General features: G+C 38.3%; 1 protein-coding gene across 1 annotated transcript in view; it reads left to right on the top strand.

Moving 5' to 3' along the window:
* Nucleotides 1-8,957, top strand: part of LOC124607257 (tubulin polymerization-promoting protein homolog) — a 126,937-nt gene extending 117,980 nt beyond the window's left edge. Inside the window, exon 4 of the mRNA XM_047139532.1 lies at nucleotides 8,732-8,957. Coding sequence (XP_046995488.1) covers nucleotides 8,732-8,932 — 201 coding nt within the window. The 3' untranslated portion in view covers nucleotides 8,933-8,957. The remainder of the gene's footprint in view (nucleotides 1-8,731) is intronic.
* Nucleotides 8,958-24,409: the final 15,452 nt, after the last annotated feature.

Below are 24,409 nucleotides of genomic sequence, written 5' to 3'. Positions count from 1 at the left end.
GCTGGTGGAGATGCTGGTGGATGCGTCGGGTGAGGATGGATTCCAGGACCTTGCTGAAGACCGAGGTAAGGCTGATGGGATAGTAGAAGGAGACAGTGGATGGCGGTTTACCGGGTTTAAGAAATATCAGGATACGGGAGGTTTTCCACAGGTCGAGGTAGTAGCTGGTGGACAGGACTACATTGTAGAGCCTGGTCAGGGTGGAGACGAAAGAGGCAGGAGCTTCACGAAGGTGGTGATAGGTGACACGATCGTGACCAGGAGCGGTGTTGCGTTTCGTGTGGAGTGTAGCGATGAGATACTGTGTAGTGATAGGGGCATTGAGTTCAGTGTGTGCAATGTTGTCCAAGTACTGGAAACCAGGTGCGAGGGGAGGGACAGAGGTGTCAGTTCAATCGCGGACATCCGGGAAGAGGGAGTAATCGAACTGGAGATCGCCGGGGAAGGTAAAAACATCGGACAGGTAGGAGGCAAAGTGATTGGCCTTACTAAGGTTGTCATGGAAGGGTTAGTTATCATGAAGGAGAGGATAGTAGGGGGGGGGGGGCTTAGATCTGGTAAGGCGGTGGAAGGCTGACTAGTAATTGGACGAGTTTATAGGAGGGGTAGCATTGAAACGGGTGCATGTCTGTCGCCAGTCCTGGCATTTCTTAGCCGCAAGCAAGTTACGGATGTGTCTCTGGAGTTTCCGGTGGCATCGTAGTGTGTCCGGGTCACACGTGTGGTAGAAGGCACGGCAGAGACGGCGGGATTCACGGACGAGGAGGACGGCCTGTGGGTGTAAGGTAGGACGGTGAAGGTGGATGGCGACAGAAGGGACGTGGGCCTCCACGGCCACAGACAGGGTCTGCTGGAGAAAGGAGGCAGCATGGTTAATATCATCAGGGTGGCGGTAGGTGAAGGGGTGGCCATCAACCTGGGTGGGTAGGGTATCCCGGTAGGCATTCCAGTCAGCATGGGAATAATCATGGACGTACTTCGGGGTAGGGTCATGACGGGGGTCGGGGCAGGGGCGATGACCGTCTGAAACTGTGAGGGGGACAGGGAAATGGTCACTACCAACGGGGTCCAGGACATCCACTGTTATGCGGCCAAGGAGGTTAGGGGAGGAGAGGACGACATCAGGAGTGGAGTTGGATTCGGGGTGGGTGTGCTGGGGAATGGGGACGAGGTCGCCTTGGAGGGAGGAGAGGAACCGATGCCACCACCGTAACTGCGTGGCAGAACGATTATGGATGTTGAGGTCGGCGGCGATCACTTAGGAGGGGAAGGTATGGTCAATGTGGGAGAGGAAGTCAAAAGGAATAGGGGCATTAGGGCAGACATAGATGGCGGCGCAGATGATGTTAACGCCAGGGAAGAAGAGACTAAGGATCAGGTGTTCGGTGGGGTCGGGAAGGAGAAGTTGGAGCTGAACTGGGATCTGGCGGTGGTGACGAATGGCAACTCCGCCACGCGCTATCGGGAAGCGATTGTCAGAGTGGTGAAGGAGGTAGGGCGAGGTGTGTATGGTGTGGTGGACTGAAGAAAGGTTTCATTGAGGAGGAATTCTCTCTCTCATTACAGCTCCTTTTATACACGATTGTCATGCGCAGTCACTGACGTTTTGCTGTCCAGCGCCATCTGTCCGACACTTTGTGAACTTCGTTTTTTTTTTCTTTTGGTTCTAATAAAACACCATGTCATTCCAAGCATGTGTATCAATTTTTAACCTCTCTATCTACATTATTCCGTGGTTTATTAAGTTTTCAAATTTATACTGACTTTTTGATCACCCAGTATTACTGCTTAGCCAACGAATTCCATATTTTTATTGTAGTCCTTGACAATTTTTGGGCAGTTGATTGTACAGTAGTTATGCTTCCATCTATCCTTTTCATTTACTGACTTCATCGAGTAAATATCACAATAATTTTAAAATGACATATATCTATGAGTATTTCACAATAATTTCACCGATTTATAAAGTTATTCAGTAATGTGTTATGTTTTCAAATATTCACAACATACTTAATCTCAGAAATAAAAAAGATTCGCAACATGGTGCGTCTTCTTTTTCTTTATGTTATTTCCTCCCTCAAGTCCTATGCGGCCAGGGGGGTGGGCTGTCAGCAATACAATACTCCGCTCTTCATCCAAGAGTATTCATAAAGATATAACAAAGACTATACAAAAATTTGGGAACTGTTTACTTTTAAAATTAAAAAGATGAATGATGGACAGATAAAAGGACAAAAAATATATATAGCCAGCTAAATGAATGCTGCTTCACTCATGTAGACTGTATGGCCTGCAGAGAATTTTTGTTTGTATTCAATCGAACTTCTATGTTTTTCACAAATTGCAACACCTTCTAAGCTTTTCGCGCTAATTAAGGCCATATAAGCATGATCTTTTCCGAATTTACTTCTGAGCAAAAAGCGATTCTGGTAGCTGGAGTCTAAAGTTTTTGGTAATCATGCCTTTTGCGTGCTTGTGAAGATATTTCCGTAGCAACTTTCATCCACTAACAAATATTTCTGTATATCTAACCAAATTTAGCTTTAAAATTTTTTTTAATCTAATCAAATAATTTCATCCCCTATTGCGATCCCTTAGGGGTTGAATTCCCAGAAACACTGAAACAAGTATTTTTTTTATTTCTAACTGTGAAGTTAGTCGTAGATGTAAACATTAAAAATCCTTTAGTAGCCTATAGTAATTATTTATTTTCAAAAATCTCTCACCCACTATTTTACCCTCTTAGTGGTTGTATTTCCATAAATCCTGAAACATGTATTTTTTATTTTCTGACTGAGAAACCAAACACCAGTTTTCAAAGCACTAACTTTAAAATTCCCTTAATACCGACATACTTTCACCCCCTTAGGAGTGGAATTTCGGACAATTCCTTCTGAAGCGATCGTACAGTATAAGATCCACTCCCTTTCGTAACTTCAAGTTTCTATCTTCAGCGGCTTTGGGTGGGCAGTGATGAGTAAGTGCATCAGTCTGACCCTATTTGACCCCCTTAGGGGTTGAATTTCCAAAAACAGTGAAATGTGTATTCTTTCATTGCGAACCGAGAAACCAAACACTAATTTTCTAAGATCTAGCTTTAGAAATATTTTCATAAAACGGTTCACCCCCTATTTTACCCCGTTAGAAATACAAAATTTCGTAGATTTAGCTTAAAAATGCTTGCACAGTAAAATATTTCCATAAAAACTTTCATCTCCCATTTCACCCCCATAGGGGTTGAATTTCAGAAAACAATGAAATAATTTTTTTATTTCTAACTGAGAAGCCAAATTTAAATTTTCATAGATTTAGCTTTAAAAATGCTTTCATAACAAAATATTTTCATAAAAAATCTCATCCTCTATTTCACCCCCTTAAGGGTTCAATTTCCAAAAACACTAAAAAACTTATTTTTATTTGTAACCGAGAAATCAAATACCAGTGTTCATATATGTAGCTGTAAAAGTACTTTAGTAGTTCTATAATAATGACATACTTAAAAAAAACTTTCATCCACTATTTCACCCACATTGGAATAAAAATGCTGACACATGTTTTCTTTTATTTCTGCCTGAGAAACCCAATGCACATTTTCGTAGATCTAGCTTGAAAGTAGTCTTAATAGCAATATTTTGCAAAAAGCCCTTCATCCCCTATTTCATCCCCTTAGGGTTGGAATTTCGTAAAATCCCTTCTTAAACGGCGCCTACAGTATAAGATCCACATCATCTCGAAATTTCAAGTTTCTATACTTAGCGGTTTGGGCTTGGCAAAGATGAGTCAGTTAGTCAATCAATCGGTTGGTTGGTTGGTTGGTTGGTTTGTGGAAGGAGACCAGACAGCGAGGTCATCGGTCTCATCGGATTAGGGAAGGACGGGGAAGGAAGTCGGCCGTGCCCTTTGAAAGGAACCATCCCGGCATTTGCCTGGAGCAATTTAGGGAAATCACGGAAAACCTAAATCAGGATGGCCGGACGCGGGATTGAACCGTCGTCCTCCCGAATGCGAGTCCAGTGTCTAACCACTGCGCCATCTCGCTCGGTTAATCAATCGGACAGGACATTGTACAGAGATTTAAAAAACACAATTGTCATGAGATGTTATTCTTTTGTGAAAAAAGCACTGGAGCACTGCACTTTCACTTAATAACTGAAGGACTTGCACTGGGTGAGTTGTGTTGTAAGAGGAGAGAATATGATCCATAGAGATTGCAGGGTGCAGGTAAAGAGCTGGAGATGTGTCAAGTAGGGAAACTATGCAGATGGTAGGTAGAAGGTGAAGCAGATAGTGGGAACACAGATGGTGGGAAGGATGGTGGGTAAGGAGGAGTCTTGTTGCGTGGGAATGGTAGTTGGTACAAGAAGAAAGGGACAAGGGTAGGTGGAGAGGAGAAAGGAGAGGGAAGCCCTGTTGTGATGTCAGATAGGTGGGGAATGGTTAAAGTTGGTAGGCAGGATAAATATCGAGGTGGATCTCCTTGTGTTGGAGAGGGAGTTGGTGTTGCATTGTGATAGGATGCGGAGTGTATGTAGATGTAGGGACGAAGGGATGTGTGTGTGAAGGCATGGCAGCATACCGAGGTTGGTCATGAGAGGCAAGGCTGTGAATTATTGGAATCTAGTTTACAGATAGTATAGGAGTTGTGCCCGAAGTGTTCAATGTGAGTGAGGAGGGCTGGAAATTTTTTAGATGGTACAAGGTACATGTGGGGGATGGTAAACGGATGCAGAAAGCGAGGCAGAGTGGATAGGGCTTGAGGCTCTGGCGGCCTGGGTTCCCAGGTTCGATTCCCGGCAGGGTCAGGGATTTTCTCTGCCTCATGATGACTGGGTGTTGTGTGATGTCCTTAGGTTAGTTAGGTTTAAGTAGTTCTAAGTTCTAGGGGACTGATGACCATAGATGTTAAGTCCCATAGTGCTCAGAGCCATTTGAGGCTCTGAAGGAACTTGTAGAACTTTGGTGAGGTAGATATCCATGCAAGATCTGCATTAGCAGAGGTTGAGTCGGATCAGGATTTTGCAGATGTGGAAAACTGTGGAGTGGTGTACAATCTGCAAGTTCAGCCTGTTAGTAGGTTTAGTCTACTGTGGGCTTTCTGTTGGATGGCTATTAGGTTGGGTTTCCAGGTTAGTTGCCGTTTGAGGGTTGTACAAGATATTTTAGTGTGTTAGTTAACTGGATAGGACGGTTGTACATGGAGGCAGAAGGTGCGGGTGGTTCGTCATACAATTATTGGCTGCGTTTTGGAGGTGTTGATTTTAGGGAGCCATTGGTGACATCAGGAGGTAAACTGATTGAAGTGGATTTGGAGAGGTCGTTATGGGAGTATAGGGCAGAGGGCGAGGAAAGCGGCGTCATCAGCACACTAAAGGAGGTGGCACAGTCGGTTCGATTGAAACCACTGACATAAATGTAAGCGTTCCTTAGTAAAACTTTTTGTATACTTAATATTATCTAACATTTAGAAACTGTCAATACTGCTGATCATATAAAATAGAAAAAGTCTTTCCTTCATTACAAAAGCACGATTACTACAAAAAACCAGTGAATTTTATCTTGAGTTTTATTTGTTTGAAGTAGGGCGACATCTGCTTATAGCTCATAGTTCCTGCTTTGCCGCAAGACAACTGCACGGATCGATCATGTCACTATGGATACAGTGAGAAAGGAGCATTTCAGTAGGCACAAAGCGAAAATATTAAGGTAGTTTCTCTGCGCAACTCTTAGGCTGAAAGGAGTATACTGTACTGTATTACTGTATAAGCACGATAAATGAAATTTCGATATTCGCTCTCCTTACTTATGTTGTAATTTTAATCGCCAGCGGGTATAACTGTACTAATACACTCCTGGAAATGGAAAAAAGAACACATTGACACCGGTGTGTCAGACCCACCATACTTGCTCCGGACACTGCGAGAGGGCTGTACAAGCAATGATCACACGCACGGCACAGCGGACACACCAGGAACCGCGGTGTTGGCCGTCGAATGGCGCTAGCTGCGCAGCATTTGTGCACCGCCGCCGTCAGTGTCAGCCAGTTTGCCGTGGCATACGGAGCTCCATCGCAGTCTTTAACACTGGTAGCATGCCGCGACAGCGTGGACGTGAACCGTATGTGCAGTTGACGTACTTTGAGCGAGGGCGTATAGTGGGCATGCGGGAGGCCGGGTGGACGTACCGCCGAATTGCTCAACACGTGGGGCGTGAGGTCTGCACAGTACATCGATGTTGTCGCCAGTGGTCGGCGGAAGGTGCACGTGCCCGTCGACCTGGGACCGGACCGCAGCGACGCACGGATGCACGCCAAGACCGTAGGATCCTACACAGTGCCGTAGGGGACCGCACCGCCACTTCCCAGCAAATTAGGGACACTGTTGCTCCTGGGGTATCGGCGAGGACCATTCGCAACCGTCTCCATGAAGCTGGGCTACGGTCCCGCACACCGTTAGGCCGTCTTCCGCTCACGCCCCAACATCGTGCAGCCCGCCTCCAGTGGTGTCGCGACAGGCGTGAATGGAGGGACGAATGGAGATGTGTCGTCTTCAGCGATGAGAGTCGCTTCTGCCTTGGTGCCAATGATGGTCGTATGCGTGTTTGGCGCCGTGCAGGTGAGCGCCACAATCAGGACTGCACACGACCGAGGCACACAGGGCCAACACCCGGCATCATGGTGTGGGGAGCGATCTCCTACACTGGCCGTACACCACTGGTGATCGTCGAGGGGACACTGAATAGTGCACGGTACATCCAAACCGTCATCGAACCCATCGTTCTACCATTCCTAGACCGGCAAGGGAGCTTGCTGTTCCAACAGGACAATGCACGTCCGCATGTATCCCGTGCCACCCAACGTGCTCTAGATGGTGTAAGTCAACTACCCTGGCCAGCAAGATCTCCGGATCTGTCCCCCATTGAGCATGTTTGGGACTGGATGAAGCGTCGTCTCACGCGGTCTGCACGTCCAGCACGAACGCTGGTCCAGCTGAGGCGCCAGGTGGAAATGGCATGGCAAGCCGTTCCACAGGACTACATCCAGCATCTCTACGATCGTCTCCATGGGAGAATAGCAGCCTGCATTGCTGCGAAAGGTGGATATACACTGTACTAGTGCCGACATTGTGCATGCTCTGTTGCCTGTGTCTATGTGCCTGTGGTTCTGTCAGTGTGATCATGTGATGTATCTGACCCCAGGAATGTGTCAATAAAGTTTCCCCTTCCTGGGACAATGAATTCACGGTGTTCTTATTTCAATTTCCAGGAGTGTATATGAGGGACTATCAATAAGTAATGCAATAAATTTTTTTCTGCTGAAAAAAATGCAGAATCTGTTGTGGAACATCGTCCAATATTCCTGTTTCAGCTCCTATAGTTTCATGAAGTTACAGTTGGTGGCGGTACTATACGTAGCATTTAAAGTGGCGTCTGCAACCGAGCTGTGTTCCAAGCACAGTGCTATCACTGAGTTTCGTTTGGTGGAAAATCAGAGCCTCACAGATATTCATAGGCTCCTAAAAATGTCTACGGAGACCTTGCAGTGAATAGAAGCATGTCACTGGAGGTGATCGATGGATCAGTCAGATTCCTCGCTGTCACTGTGGGTAGTGCTGACACACTCGTCCACCAGTTGGGGTAGTCAAATGTGTCAACCCCTTGGGTTCCTCGCCGTCTAATAGAACACCATAAAAAGCAATGAAGGAACATCTGTACCAAATTACTTCGGTGTTACGAGGCTGATCGTGGCAAATTTTTGTCGAACATTGTCATAGGCGATGAAACATGGCTTAATCACTTCGAACCAGAAACAAAACTGCAATCCGTGGAGTGGCGCCACACGATCTCTCTTCTGAAGAAAAAAATTCAAAGCCATATCCTCTGTTGTTAAAGTCATTGCGACGGTCTTCTAGGACACTGAAGGAGCTATTCTGTTTGACGTCCTCCCTCATGGTGCAACGATCGACTCTGTAGTGTATCGAGCGTATTCATTGCCACAAAAACGCAAACAAACTCTCCTTCTCTGTGACAAGGCAAGGCCTATTACCACTCTACAGACCCCAGACGAGCTCAGAAAACTTCACTGGACTGTTGTTCTTCATCCGCCCTGCAGCCTGAATCTCGCACCTTCCGACATCCATCTGTTTGGCCCAGTGAAAGATGTACTCTGCGAGAGGCTGTAGGTGGATGATGGGGAGTTTAGTACGATATCTCCGACGTCATCTAGTAGAGAGGTACCATACAGGCACACAGTCTCTCCCTGTAAGATGGGGTAAGGCCGTGGTATTGAATGGAGATTATGTTGAAAAATAGGGTTTTGTAGCGAAAAGAGTGGGGAGTAATATGGTGTATTGGAATCCAGAATAAAACCAACGTGCTATCAGAAAAAAGGTGTTGCATTACTTATTGAAAAAATGGTTCAAATGGCTCTGAGCACTATGGGACTTAACTGCTGAGGTCATCAGCCCCCTAGAACTTAGAACTACTTAAACCTAACTAACCTAAGGACATCACACACATCCATGCCCGAGGCAGGATTCGAACCTGCGACCGTAGCGGTCGCGCGGTTCCAGACTGTAGCGCCTAGAACCGCTCGGCCACACCGGCCGGCTTGCTTATTGAATGCCCCTCGTAATTGCCTAAGCATGGGTAGCAGCAGCTTGCATTTCTACCAGCTCAGTGAAAGTACAATAAAGGGAAAAAGAAACTGTTAGCGTGCAGGATGTGTGTGTTGCAGCAAGCGCTGAAGACAGGCGTGGCGGCGGCGGCGACGGAGCGGCTGACGGACACGTCCAAGTACACGGGCAGCCACAAGCAGCGCTTCGACGAGAGCGGCCGCGGCCGAGGCATCGAGGGCCGCGAGGACATCGCCGACACCTCGGGCTATGTCACCGGCTACAAGGCCAAGGACACCTGGGACAAGACGCACCAGAAGTGACGCGCCGCCCTACTCCTACCCAAACCGTGTGTGCAAATTAAAAAGTTGGCTTGTCTGCTGTTCACTCAAAACAATAATAAAAATATTTTGGTATGAATCGTTTTATTGTTTCCGAAGTATTCACCTTACGGTTTGTTAACTTTACTCTGCATTTGAACCAGTTCCTTAGACATTATGTCTAAAGTGACACTGGTGCCAGAAATCAGAAACACAGAGAGTACTAGTATAGCGTTGAGGGTTGCATTCATTAGAAACAAAGGTGGCGCTGTTAATTCAGTGTTATACCGGCTTCCTCCGCTCTCACTGCAGTCTCGCGAGTATGACGGATCTGAAGATGGAGGCACTGCAGCCACTTTCTGTTCCTCGACTCCTTCCTTGCTGAAGTGTGCAGCGGGGTAAGACTAGTCCCAGCTTAGCACACAAGTCGAGTGTATGATACTGCTGTTGTAAAGTGGCACTGAAAGAGCGAAAAGACTGACTTATAGGATCAGATTGCCTCTAAGGATGCTGTGCTTTGTGAGACCTTGGAGGGTGTAAGATGAAAATTAAGTGGTGCAGTGAATACAATTGTAGCTGTACTCCTTTAGATGACAACTTCCATACTATAGTCCACATTTCAGACGAAAAACAAACAAATTTCATCCATTGCTAACAAAGTAGATGTATTCTTGTTTATTTCACCTCCACCATGACGAAATATAGTATGTGCTCCTTCAAATGAAAACTGGCTGCAGACCGTCACTCTTGTGTCCCTGTGGCCAAAAAGTATACTATTTGTGTATTGTTGTGGTCATGGCAACTTGCATTACATACAAATATACACATGCACATACAAATGTATCCATATGCATACATAGATGTTATGTATATAGATGTACATCTATGTGTAGACATACACAGGAATACGTTCACAAAACAAATGCATACAAACATGAACATAAGGGAAAGGTTGGCAAGAGTACTACTCATGCAAACTAAGTTGACATTGAGTGTGATGGCAGATGGGAGCAACTGTGAAAGCATTTCCATTTACAGTCACTGCCATCAGCCACTGCACCGAGTATCAACTTAGTTTGTGCTCTTAATATGCACTTTTTAAATTTTATTTTGTTGTGCCATAGTCTTAAGAGATATTTATATGAAACTAATACAGACTATCAGCTGTTATCTAATGCACAATTTTCAAAATTAACATTAATGTATATGCATAAATAGCATATGAATGATTTATAAGTGCAAAGCGCTGCAAATGCCTATTCTTGGACGACCTATGATATAAGATTACACAACCATGATATACAAGAGTGCACATTTGCAAATGTTTTCTTACTTAAATAAATCTCACTGTCCAAATTACAAACACTTTTTCGATGGAATGATCATATTACTGAAATGAACACAGCTTTTTAGGCACTTCAACTAATGTAAAAATGTGTAACTTAGCCCTGTAATCAGTACAATGTTCATGCCACTGGTCATGCATTAACTCGTCTGCTGCTGAAGGACCTGTGTACTTCTCTCCATTAGAGTCTTCTCTGCTGTTGTCATTAGTTGGTTCTTCTTCTGGATCTACCTTTTGCAATCCTTCTTTTTGAATGACTTTTCCTCTACCAGAGATTTCTTAAAAGGCGAACTTATTAATATTTGAGACAGTGCTCTTTTGTGTTTCCTCTTCTCTCCAGTTGTCTGTAGATTTGGAGACGGCTGAATGTCCCTTGGGGGTAGGTGGGAAGGTCCTAGTTTGGTATGGTGGGAGGTATGCCTTTAGAGGGTCCTGGTTTCTGGTTTAGTGTAGAGAGAATTGTTGGTGGAGAAAAAGACAGTTGACTATCTTCATTTTCTTCACTGGTTACAATAGACATTTTTAGTGCAGAATGTTTCATGATATTAGTAGGAACAAAATCGCTTCCATTAAAAAATCTTCGTTTTATTGCCATATACCAAAACTTTTGAAAGCACTAGTAGCTTTCTCATTTGAAGCAACCCTATTACAAGCATTCCCACATAGTTCTTCAATGTGATACTGCATAATAATGGCCGTCCCTGGAAGTGAAACGTGCCATTTGTTACATTGTTTGTTGGGAAAATGTCATTTTTAATGCACAAAATAAAATCCATTAAAAAGGTAAAGATGAAGTATATGATAAACAAGTTTTCGAATTTACGTTTGCGACAGGAAATGAAGAAACAGTACGTCATTTTCAGTACGTTTTTATCCTTAAAAAAGTCTCCTTGTTGGCAAAAATATAGATAAAGGCTTATAAATCGATAATTTTGATCAAATGACTCCAGCCACACAACCAATAAAAATAGTGCAAAAAAAAAAGTCTTCTAACTGTAAGATTAAAAAATACAGTGATGACAGTGCCTGTGTTTGGTGAAATAAATTAGATTTAATAAAATCTTAATCAGTAGATGGAGGGTGATCACATCTGGTCCCTGAAGTGTATAACATTTGCTGAAATGCATCATCCTCAAAGAGTATCAGCTAAAAATGGAAGACAGAAAATTGTAGGTCTTTGCACAATATGTAAAATTAAAGAGTAAATTTGTTTAATGATGGAGTGAGTGAATCACTCACGCCTTCAAATACTGTTAATATTCGTGAAGAAATTACTAATGAATTACATAAAACAATGAGAAAGAAAATTAAAAGGAAAACAATGAGAAAATTTTTTAAGAGAAGTAGTGTTGTCGTATTTGGTGTAGATGATTTATGGCAAGCTGACTTAGTAACAATAGAATCTGGAAACTTAAAAGGAATTCAAAAAAAATAAAAATATAAATACTTATTGACTGTAACTGCCATTTTTTTCAAAATGTTCTTAGTCTATTACAATCAAGGACAAATCAGGTAAAAGTGTAGCTATGTTTTCGAAAAAATATTTAGAGAGAGAGAGCACCAAGAAATCTACATACAGATAAATGTAAGGAATCAAACAATAAAGATCTTCAAAAACATATAAAAAAATATCAACCATTATTCAACCTTTATTGAATCAAATCACCTGTTGTTGAAAGATTTAATAGAGCACTAAAAGAAAAAATGTGGAAGACATTTGCTCTTCAAGGAATATATAAGTGGACTGAACTATTTGAAAAATTGGTTGACAAATACAAAAATACAAGACATTCAAGAATAAAAATGAAGTCAATAAAAGTTACTCACAAAAATTATAAGCCAAATGCCTCTCTATCCAATGATAAACGAAAATTTAAAATAGGAGATAGAGTTAGAATTAGTGAACTTGAAGGATACACTGCTATTTGGCAACAGAAATTTTCAAAATTGAAAGTGTTATTCAGTCTAATGTGATCACATCTAAAACCACTGAATGGGCAAGAAGTGAAAATAAATTTTCACAAGAAAGAACTAAAAAAAATCCTGATATGTATCTTGTTGAGAAGGAAGGGAATCAAGCGTATGTTAAATGTTTGGGGTTTTATGATTCACACAATAGTTGGGTGAATAAAGAAAAAATTATTTTAGAAACAAATTTTTATATGTAAATGTATTCCCAATGAGTGAGGAAACTTATACTTTCATATTTTCTATCTGTATGTTATTTTTATGATGAAGATGTCTGTATGTCTTCATTTATAGTTCAATTAACTGATGAGAATGCGAATTATTTGTATGATTTAAATGGAGGAGAAATATGTATTATTCATAATGACTACAAATGACAGACTACAAGTAATTAAAGTTTATTTGTGAATATGGGTTATCTTCTCTTAAGACATTGTTTACCTCATCTTTGAATTAGTTTCATATCCTTTAGATTCAATAAGTTGTAGTGATTTTGTAACTACATTCAGTTTTTTAGAGTATTCTTCATAGATTTCAAAAATAATTGGAGATAGTTGATCTCTAGGTAAATCATCTAACACAACAGGTTTTATTTTGTGTTTTCCTTACAAATTTGAATTATATTATAACTTCTTGTTCAATACCAATTGGATCAGTCTCCATAGGTACTTCAGTTAGAATACTGGAAAATATTGTACTTCTGAGTGGATTTATCAAATCAACATATTTGTTCATATCGTTCATATCTTCACAGAATAGTTTGATAATGTGTGAGAGAGCATTAAAGTGAATGTGATACATTTCTTTGCTCCTATATACTCTACACATGCCAAAATATTGCTCAACTATGCTATCAATAAGCTTATAATCATAACATTCTTGAAATAACACATAAAATAACTTATCATCTTTGGGTCCGCCACTACTGTATGTAGAGAACCTTCCTGAAAGATGACTTTTAGATTAAACACCACCAAATCTGACATAATTTTTTGATGTATAGTTTAGATGTGGCAATGTAAATAATCTGTCCCATCTTCATTTCAACTACGTATGATATTAAATGATTTTTTAGTTGCAGGCATTCTTTATCTTTAATTGTTGTTGTAGTAGTTGTGTTTGTTCTTCTATTTTTAGTCTATTTTGAAATTCTATAGCTAGTTGTTATTTTTCTGTCATTTTGCTGTATAGTTTTTTGTAGTTTGTTTCACCATATTTTCTAATAGGTGGAAAACTTCATTAGTTACCCATTTTTGAAAATCTAGCTGCTTCTTTTTTTGAAGATACAATTAAAGAATGAAATTCAGATTCATTGATAAATGTAGATTTGGGATGTATATTTTTAAGGGTCTGTTGTGTAGGAATTAAAGACTACTCTGGACTGAAAAAAAATAACGACCTATTACGTGAACTGAATGTGGTTTTGCAAATTGTTGTTCTGAGTAATTATATATATTGTAGTCGAAAACTAAAATATATAAAAATAAAGTTGTTAATTATATGAAAAAAATGATCATCTATAATATTAAGTTGGATGGAATTTTGTGTTAGGATATTACACATTGTCTGAAAATTTTACAAGAGAATTTCAAGATAAAATTAGTTGAGATATTATATCAACTAAACAAAATTTATCTGTTAATTTTATAAGAGAGTTTCACAACTAAATAAATAGGGTTATTAAATCAGATAAAAACTTAAATGAAAATTTCAAAAGAGAATTAAAAGATAAAATTAATTGGGGTACAATATCTCAGTGAAATTCAACTAAAAATTCCATAAAACAGTTTCAAGATTAATTATATTGGGAATATATATCAAGGAATCGAAAATTATCTGAAGATTTTGTGACAGAATTGAAGGATAAAGTAGACTGGAAAAATATGTCATTTAATCACAAATTGCCTGAATAACGTTTTTAGATAATTTAAAGACAAATTAGACAATTATCAGAGGATTCTAATAGGGAATTTCAAGATAGAATAAATTGGAGTACTAGTCAGCAATACAATATTTATCTCAAGATAGTGTGAGAAAATTTCAAGAAAAATTGAACTGGGGGGAGGGGAGGGGGTACAACAAGTGATCAAGCATTGTATGAAGGTTTTACAATAGAATTTAAAAGTGAAGCTGACTGGGATATCATTTTGGATTGTGAAAATTTATCTGAATCTTTCAAACAAAGAATAATAACAAGATATGAAATAATGAACCAGTGTTAAGGCAGCAACTGCTCCATATGTTTAACTGATCAGTTAATTCGTTCTGTTCAATATGTTATTAAATATTTAATACTCTCTCTATCCAAATTATATGATTAACTAATAGTTCTTATGTGTGCTATTGAAATAGATGTTCAAAGTTTCTTCATTCTTTGGTATAAATTATTGAGTTTGCAGTTATAAGCAAATCTTAACTTTTCTTCACAATTTGTAGTACTACCAAAGCACTGTTAACTACTCCATATAACTGAATTTTTTTTTAATTTTCCAAATGATTTATTTGACCTTGATACATTTCTTTTACTTCATTTTTAGTTGTATATTCTCCATATATACAAACTCATGTTAAAATTTCATATGTAACCCATTTTCTTAATTATTGAGCTTCCTCTTTTTGTGTTATTAAAATTAATGAATAAAAACCTGCTGCATTGATGAAAATGGTATTTTTTCATTGTGCGTTATGGATGTCTCAGCTCCTCCATAGATTTTCTAGTGTTTTAGTGTCATCCACATCTATTTTTTTCTAATTCCATGTTTAGTATCTTTATGTCCCTAAAATTTGGTTTCTTCAATCGTAAACTAAAGATTATTCTGATGAGCAATTATCATGAATGCTTACTTTCCATTGTATGCAATTTTGTTGTTTCTGATGTCTAGAAATGCCTCCATATAAAAGAAAAACTTTTTTCATTGAAAATATTATTCAGATTCATAGTATAATATTTAGAATATATATAAATGAAGGTACTTCTACTATTGTTGCTCATGAAAACAATTATAGCAGCAATAGGACTAAAGTAATGAAATATTTGAATGACTTTGGATGTTTGAGTCTCTATCAACAGCTGCAGAAATGCAAGTGAGTGATGCTGCATTCAAAGAAAAATGAATGTTGTTTCAATTAACATATAATCTTGAGATAAATGGTGAGCTAAGTGAAGAGAGCTAAAATTTTATAAATAGGTCTAGATGTGGCTAAAAGATAAATTTGATAGCCACAGAACTACTGTGTATAAATGGAATAAGAAAAATATGAAGTGGAGTTATAAAGAAACAAATAAAAATTATTAGAAGTAACAGGGGTAGCGTTTCGTTTATGGCAAAAAGATATTGATATTCAGTTTGTTCATGATAGCAACAATCATGATATTTTACTTTACAAGTAAAAGACAAACACATATGAATGAAATGTCTGGTCACTGATGTTCAAAGGATCTAGATGGAAAAGGTAATGTGTCAGATCATGCTTTTCTTCCAAATATGAATAAAGATCCAACAGAGATACATATGAGATATGGTACTTGGAGATTAATGGTACCAACAACACAGCCATATCTACCAATCGGGCCACCTGAACCAGTTGCATTATTATGTGAAATTAAGAAGTTTGAACAGTTATTTTTGGTGAATGAAGTTTTATAAATTTCTTACCAGAAGTGGTGTGGATAGGTAATGATCTGAAATCACAATAACTATTTGTTTAACTTTCATATTAATTATTTTCTATTTAAGTGGATACTATCAAGCAACAGCTGAAGCAGTCATAACACTTCATCCAATCCAGAATATGAAGTTTACTTCACAGAAACACAAAATGTGGTTGTACGACAATTGATAGATGAATCTTGTACATGAGTGTACAGTAGGAAACAAATTCTTTCCATGTGTGTAAAAAACGTTCTGTGTATTAATATGTTAACGAATTCGGAGTGATCGACAGTTGAAGATATTGTTATCAATAAAAAAATAAATCGCTTAATATGATGACACAAGACTAACATGTATTGGTTTTCAAGAATATAAACATTTAGATTGTTTCTATTCACAGCTATTGCGTAAAGGCAAACATTCAAGAACATGTAACAAATGTGCTCTGGAAAAAGTCGATATTAAAGATCATTCTTCCATTTAGTTTTGTTTTAGTTTATTAAATTTTATTTCTATTAAATAACATACTAAATTGGAGCAATTCACGATTGTTTAACTTTGTGATTATTGTAGAAGAACTTATTTGACTCAAGATGGTAAATTAAATAAAGCTGATCTAATTACATACATTACCAGCCATCCTTTGGAACAATTACCTTATTCTAAAATTGGAAATGATGATCCAATTTTTCAAAATAATGAAACTAAACCAGTGAAAGAAATATTTCCTTTTTTCACTATGTATTTGGGAAATCATGAGATGAAAAGAACATTTAGAGATTATCTAGTTGCATTTGCAATAATCTAAACTTAACTGAGACTAATTTTTTCGTGAATTCATCTCAGCCAAAAATTATGAAAATAGTCAAATATTATCTAAAAATTCATTGCAGACAAAAAGTAAATTATTAAATTTTTTAAGTACAGAATGTGGACAAGTGGAAATATTATAGAATGCACATTTCAAACACAATACTATATAACCCCAGAAACAGAGAGTTAATAAAAAATTTAACAATTTTACCAAAAATGTCTGATTTCCAAGCTCTTGGTTCTGGTTGTGTATTAAGCAAACTTATTGGTTTGCAGTTAGCAATTAATAGATTTTCTATTAAGAGCTTCATCTTATATCGACTTGCCAGAAATAATACAATGTAAGAAAACTTATATTACATGACAAACAATGGTCCAAATGTGTTCTATACGCTATAAAATTTGCTTTGTTTGCTCTAGATAAAATGTGGATAGAATCACAAAATATAGAAATGTTGGTCTTGATACTGATCAGAAACATATAAATTTTGGTAGATAGTGTTCCAGAAACTGAGGCTACAATTAAAGTATCAATTAATGATTATTCATTTTATGAAAGAATCAAGTGTATCCATTACAAGTTATAAAATGTGGTATAAGTATTAAAAATTATCAGGTTTTGAGAATTCACTGTTAAAAATGATTTTCCACAAAATTCAAAAGTGATAAAAATACTTATTCAAATATTTATTAAAAAATATCCTGTTTAACACAGTACGATTTTCATAATGGCTTATGTAAGGAAACATTAAAAGATAGATATAAACTTAATAACAAAAAGATAAATCTAATGGAATTGAAATTAAATGATGTACTATGAAATATCAAAAACATGAACCAAGTAGTTTTTTCTATTATATCAAGTACATCAGTAAGATCTGCAGTTATCCAATCATATATTGAGGAACAAAATGTCATAAAAAATTTGCACAAGAAAATAGGTTAAAGAAATTTGAAAACTGCATTCTGAAACTGAAGAAATGAGATCACTAACATCTCAAGAACTCTCGAGACATACAAGTGTTAAATATACTCATTATGTAGACATACTATACAAGAAATAATAAAATTTGTCATCATGATCATTTGACTGTAAAATATTTATCTCTACTGTGCATTCAATTTAATCTTCAAAAGAAACATACTAATTTTAAACTGATTTTTCACATAATCTCTGAGGAGATGGTTATCATTTGTTCATAAAAGAACTCATTTATGATAACAAAGAAATAGATTTGATAGCCATCATTGAAGAAAGGTCTATTCTTTTGGCAAGAATACAGAAAATTTGAAGATGAGGTTTATCGGTTTTGTTTAGATTCAAGACAAACTTACATCAAATTTGAAAAAGTCTCAAATGAGCAACATTAAAAAGCTTTTCCTTAAAATCTAGTCAATCCAGCGATCAGAAAAAGTCTCCATCCATATGATTACATATATAACTGAAAGAAGAGGCACAGCTTCCATGAAAAGAAGAATTTTACAGTTAAATGAATGACTGCAAAATAAGTGATGAAGATTATAAACATGCAGAATTAGTTTGAGAAAAATTTAATATAAAAAATCCTTTTGAATATCATGATCTGTATCTTGAAACTGATGTTTTGTTATTGGCTGATTTGTCTCAAATTTTGATAAAAACTTGCATAAAAGCATACAATTTGGATCCATTTAGGTACTTTACTGCACTTAATTTACCTTGGGATGGAATTCTAAAAATGACTGGACAACGAGAATAATTATTACATGTATGATTCTAACAGTAGAAAAAGGAATAAGAGGCGGCGTAGCGCAATGTTTTAAATGATATGCGAAGGCAAATAATAAATATATGAAATATTATGACATAAAAAAGATATCAAACTATGAGATGCAATCATGCAATTACAGATGCAATCAATCTGTAAGGCTACGCTATGTGTCAATATTTACTATTAATGGATGTGAGTGGAATGATCCAGAATTTTTTTGAGTCCAAAGAAGTGAGTTGTCAGACACTTCTGGAAATGGATATGTATTTGAAGTAGATCTAGAATATCCTGGAAATCCTCATGATTTACATAGAGATACACCATTAGGTCCTGAAAATAAAATTGAGACTGTAACTAATGAAAGTAAGTTGTTGACTAAACTGCATGATAAAAATAATTGTGTAGTTAACTATAGAAATCTTTAACAGTATTTGTCTCTAGGAATAAAGATAACAAAAATACAAAGAGTTTTAAAATTTAAACAATTCAACTGATTGAAAACCTGTATAGATGTGAATACAGAAATGAAGATGAAAGCAAGGAATGATTTTGAAAAAGATTTCTACAAAATGGTGAATTATTAAATATTTTTTATCTTGCTGACTGCAACATGTGATTGCATGCACATCATCAATTGCTGTGCAGCATGAAGCCCTATCAGCAGTAGTGATGAGCTCGAATTAAGATGGAGGATCTCGGTATAATTACATCAATGTATTTCTAATTATTATTATTAAGCAAGTATTTTTCATTGTACTAATATTATTTTGCTATAATAGTTACAGATGCACAGCAGCAACTATAATCCACAGGATGTTCGGCATTGTTAGACCATGCTGTAGTGTAAGCAGAGAAGCTGCAATGAGTGCCTATTCCACTGTTGTCCAGTTGCAGGCCACAGGAGGTCTTTACGGCCTTTCAAACCTAGTGTCATCCAATTATGCCGCAGCACAGCCTGAACCTGAGTCTCACAGAATACTGCTATTCACCAATATCTACAATTCAAGTGCCAGTTGATCTAAATGTTTAAAACTATGTATGCTTCATGTAGGTACAAAACGAGAGTTACTGTACTTTCAGCTACCTAGTTTCAGCTGCTTTTCAGAGTCCACCAACTATTCACTATCCACATCTGACATACATGTACATAGATAGTCATAAATAGAGAAATTGTTAGGTTTTTGTTAGGTTAGCGAAGACAACAAGCAAATATTCTCGTCAAATGTTTATTAATTTATACTTATACAATTACATATAGAATTTAAACATTTATTTATGTTTGTCTGGTATAATAACATCCAGCTTAATTTTTAACTTAATTTTTATCTTGTAATTTAAATCTACATACGAATCTTCTAATTTTTCCTCCATCCAGTAGTTTGACAGGTACACAGAATGTATGTTCTCAAATTCCAATATGTATCTAATTTTTTCATGTGAAATGTCTGTTCTATGGCTTTAATAATTAGTTCCCCTCTTTCTTGCGAATCTTCTAGCCCAGAGCACTTAGTGTGTTTAACGTTACATCTTATCTCCTTCCTAACACTACAGTTATAATGCTCCTCGTCTTCCTGGGTGTGCACTGCATATTATTGCGAAATTTGTGTATAGTTTACTGCTTTCACAAGTAAATTACCATTAACTGTACTTATTTCGCTGGATTTAGGTGCACAACATGCGGACCAGCAATGTAATCATGCTTTAAAAGTAGATGCAGCAGGCTCAGTTTCTCATGGGGGCCCCCCACTCCCTATACTGTATGACTTCCAAATCCCTAACCCCCCCCCCCCCCCCCCCAAACCTACTACAGACAATGGGACCTCCCATGAAAAACTGAGATGCAAAGTGCTGTAATTGGAATCCATAGATTGCATGTACAGCAAAATTTAGAAGATATGCCCAGAAGTTCATGTAACTGGATTTATCACCATCTTGGATCTTTAGAGTGTAAAAGGAGGGCTGACAGCTCCAACTGATCAGTCTTCTGGGGCAGCTGAAATGTCAACATAGATTCCTCCAAAGTGCTAAACACCCCTCAACCTATTAGGAATAAAGGCAAAACCAAACGACTGCCGCTTTGGTTTGTGGCTATTACTGGAGAACTTGGGCAATCTTGTTACAGGCATTGATTAGCATAAATTACACTGAACACGGCACGCTCCCTTGTAATAAGAATCTAAGTGTGCTTGCAGCCATTACAGAACCGTTTTGCAATAACATAATGGTTGTCGAAATCTGTGATCAAGTAGACTATCAGGACCAGTCAAAGAAGGACTGTCTGTAATGTTAATGAGGGTATTGTATGGATCATTTACTATTATCTATGTAGTAAATTCTTCAAGTTTGTCACAGCAAAACATTGTGACAAAGTGAAGTTACCTTTTCTCCTACACAGGAACGGCAGTGTAACAGCAAGAGGAATACTGGAGCAAACAGGCAAGGAAGCACCAGGAACCATTTCGAGGAAATATAAATATCCTGTGGCTACAGCATATGAAGTAGAATTAGGCAACGTCTAAATTGGATGTTGTAATGGAAGAGCTACTGGAATATTGCAGCAGCTACGTGTATACGGCTGTTACTTTTCTGATTTGGACATAATGCAAGACTTTTCCGGAATTTTTAATAAAATGGAGAAGTGTGACTACTTAATATCAAACCACGACTTCTCTATGGACGGAGACTGCCAGGGAAACAGCAGTGTGATTCTCGAGGATGGTAAGACAGCTGGACTAAACCGCGTAACATGGATGACCTCTAATTGTAAAGTAAAGATGTTTAATATGAAATCACAAGCCCCGGCATGAACAATGTAATCGGTAACCACCTTATAGATTTTATAAAGTGTCCAGATATGCGAGTATGAGGAACTTTTATGTCCTCCTTGGCTAAAGAACATGGTATTAGCAGACTGGAGGCTATATATCTACAGAACAGATCGTGAGTTTGACTTTGTGCAAAACTGTTTAAGTGTTCTGAACTCTAACAAAGAGCATTTACAATGTGCTCCATTGTTCTTTGTGCCAATCATATCCATATGGTTTAGCTAACTGATAAATTACAGAAGAGCTGTTGAGTTGTGTTTAACACTGTTCAGTTCGTCTACTCTGCTGGGGTTATAAGAATACTCGGAAATTGACTTGAGTACAAATAAACCTTTCAGACACTCTAGACTGAGAAAAGTTTATAAATTATATTCTGTCTGCATGCTGTCTTAATTATCTACCTGTAAATTTCATGTAGATTATTAACACAGACACCAACAAAGACAATATAAGTATTATACAGGATTGCAACATTAAAACAGGAGAAACATATTTTTCAAAGTCAAGGACAGTCTTCACCACAATTCCGTCAGAAGCAGAAGTCGCTAAATTGGGCCTGCTGTCCACGAACAATTTATTTAAATGGTTCAAATGTCTCTGAGCACTATGGGACTTAACTTCTGAGGTCATCAGTCCCCTAGAACTCAGAACTACTTAAACCTAACTAACCTAGGGACATCACACACATCCATGCCCGAGCCAGGATTCGAACCTACGATCATAGCGGTCGCGCGGTTTCAGACTGTAGCGCCTAGAACCGCTCGGCCACTCCGGCCGGCCAACAATTTATTCCACGAGTGCTCAGAAAAGAAGTAAATGTATAACATAGACTTAAGCCATTCCCCATTAAAGAAATTATGCCCATAAGTGCAGTTAATGTGGCGTATGTATGAAAAGAAAACTGCAAATGGAAGAAATCGAAGCCAAAAGACGAAAAGTGGAGTATATGGCGAAGACATTCACCACAACCGATGAATGTAAATTGCAACTGGAAAAAGAAAAAACTATTATAGATGTGCAAGCAAGATTTACATATTAATTTAAGCACTGTGTGTGGCAAATCTGGCTACAACTAAATAAAATGTCTCCATTTGCTGTTAATAGCGAAGGTAAGTGCCCATGTGTTGGACTGCTGGCCCAAACATATGGATTGGAGCAGGTTTACCACATTAAAGGACACACGAATAATCTGTTTATAAAGCTCGATTCCAACCTGAATCTGCTCGCAAGCAATGGTTAAATTGTATCTAAATACGATGATGTGGACATTGTGCGCTTAGCAACAGAACAACCGTCTGCAGACATTAAACCAATGAAATAATAACATTTAATGGTAATTCGTTTGTAAAATCTCTAAACTTAAAATTCTTTACGGAAATCCCACAAGAATGTGCAGCAAGAAGAGTCGGCTACATACACCCAGGAAACTGTGGAGTGTTATAAATTGCAGTTGTTTCAAAGAAAATGCCTTTTTTGCATGCTGCACATCGAAATTTTTATTTATGCACCCAGACGCGTTTCTCTTATTTTTATAAGGCATCTTCAGTGGGTGTCAGGTAACTTCTAATTCACTGCATGTAAGCAAACTGCTTTTTCTCATTTGGCAACCATGTGGGCATCTTACAGTTCTTTTTCAGTTCACTGTTTACGTTACACATCACTGTAACTGCCATCTTTTTAATAACGTGCAGGATACAAAAATGGCATTTTCTTTGAAACAACTGCAATTTATATACAGCTGCTGCGAAAATGGCCACTACAAGAAACGTGTTATAATCATACTGTTATGCAGGTGATAAGAGGTGGCATTAAACACCTTGTGTGCTCACAGCTAGAAGATTTGCAAGAAGGAATCTAACAAATTGTTAAAGACATATAACAGAAATTTCACAGGAAAACATTAGATACATATTGTAATTTGAGAACATACCTTCTTTGTACCTGTCAAATTACTGGTTGGAGGAAAAATTAGAAGATTCATACGCAGATTTAAATTACAAGTTAAAAATTAACCTGGATGTTATTACACCAGACAAACATAAATAAAGGTTTGCATTGTATGTGTAAATGTATATGTAGAAATTGATAAATATTTTTACGAGAATATTTGCTTGTCCTGTTCGATAACCTAATAAAAACCATAACAATTTCTCTGTTTATGACGATCTATGTGCTTGTATCCAAGATGTGAATAGTTGGCTGACTTTGAAAAGTAGCCGAAATTAGTTAGATGAAAGTACAGTAACTCTCATTTTGTACCTATATGAGGCATACATACTTTTACACATTTAGAAACACTGGCAACTATATTGTAGGTACTGATGAGCAGAAGTATTGTGCGAGACTCAGGTTGAGGCTGCACTACGGGATAAGTGGACGACACCAGGTCCGAAAGGTCTGGAAGACATCCTGTGGGCTGCACCTGAGTGTCCTCGTTCAGTACTGGAGGCAGGCACTCGTTGCAGCTGCTCTGCTTGTACAACGGCATGGTCTAACAAAGCCACACATCCTGTGGGTTACAGCTGGTATAGTGCGGCTGTAACAGGTATGTCAAACGAATCTAAGTATAATAAAGAATGCATACTTCACAGTAATAATTAGAAATGTTCTGACATAATACGTACCGAGATTCTTCTTCTTCATCCCAGCTGATCGCTGCTGTTGGTGGTGGCTCACCCTGAACAGCAAACGATGACGTGAATGGAATCACATTATTATAAAAAAAAAAAACTGCCCAAGGAGTGAGGAACTGGGCTTGCATTCCATTGGCTGCAGAGCGGAGGCACTTGGGGCGGAGGGTGCTCCGTGCAAAATTTGTAGTAGCGCAGGGGGCCCTCCCGTCCCTCCCCTCCCCACCCCTCCTTGACGTCGTCATGTGGCAGGATGTCATGATTCCTGGAATGATCTTGGAGATAAGAAAGTGCTGGTGCTGCTGTCAGCGAAATATGACGCGTGCAGTTGTCTCAGCTGTAATGTGACAATACAGATAAGAAAGCGCTGATGCTGATGTCAGCATGTTCTCCAGCTGTACCGGCTCTGCCCCAGTACTGCTGTATTAAAGCTTCCACGTCATTTTTTGTTGAACTTCGTCACAGGCTCCGACGTCGATAAGCAGAGCAGTTCTA

The sequence above is a fragment of the Schistocerca americana genome, chromosome 3 (genome assembly GCF_021461395.2).
Source record: "Schistocerca americana isolate TAMUIC-IGC-003095 chromosome 3, iqSchAmer2.1, whole genome shotgun sequence".
Taxonomy (NCBI): Eukaryota; Metazoa; Arthropoda; class Insecta; order Orthoptera; family Acrididae; genus Schistocerca; species Schistocerca americana.
The sequence above is the reverse complement of the archived record's forward strand: the minus strand, read 5'-3'. Positions and strand labels throughout refer to the sequence as shown.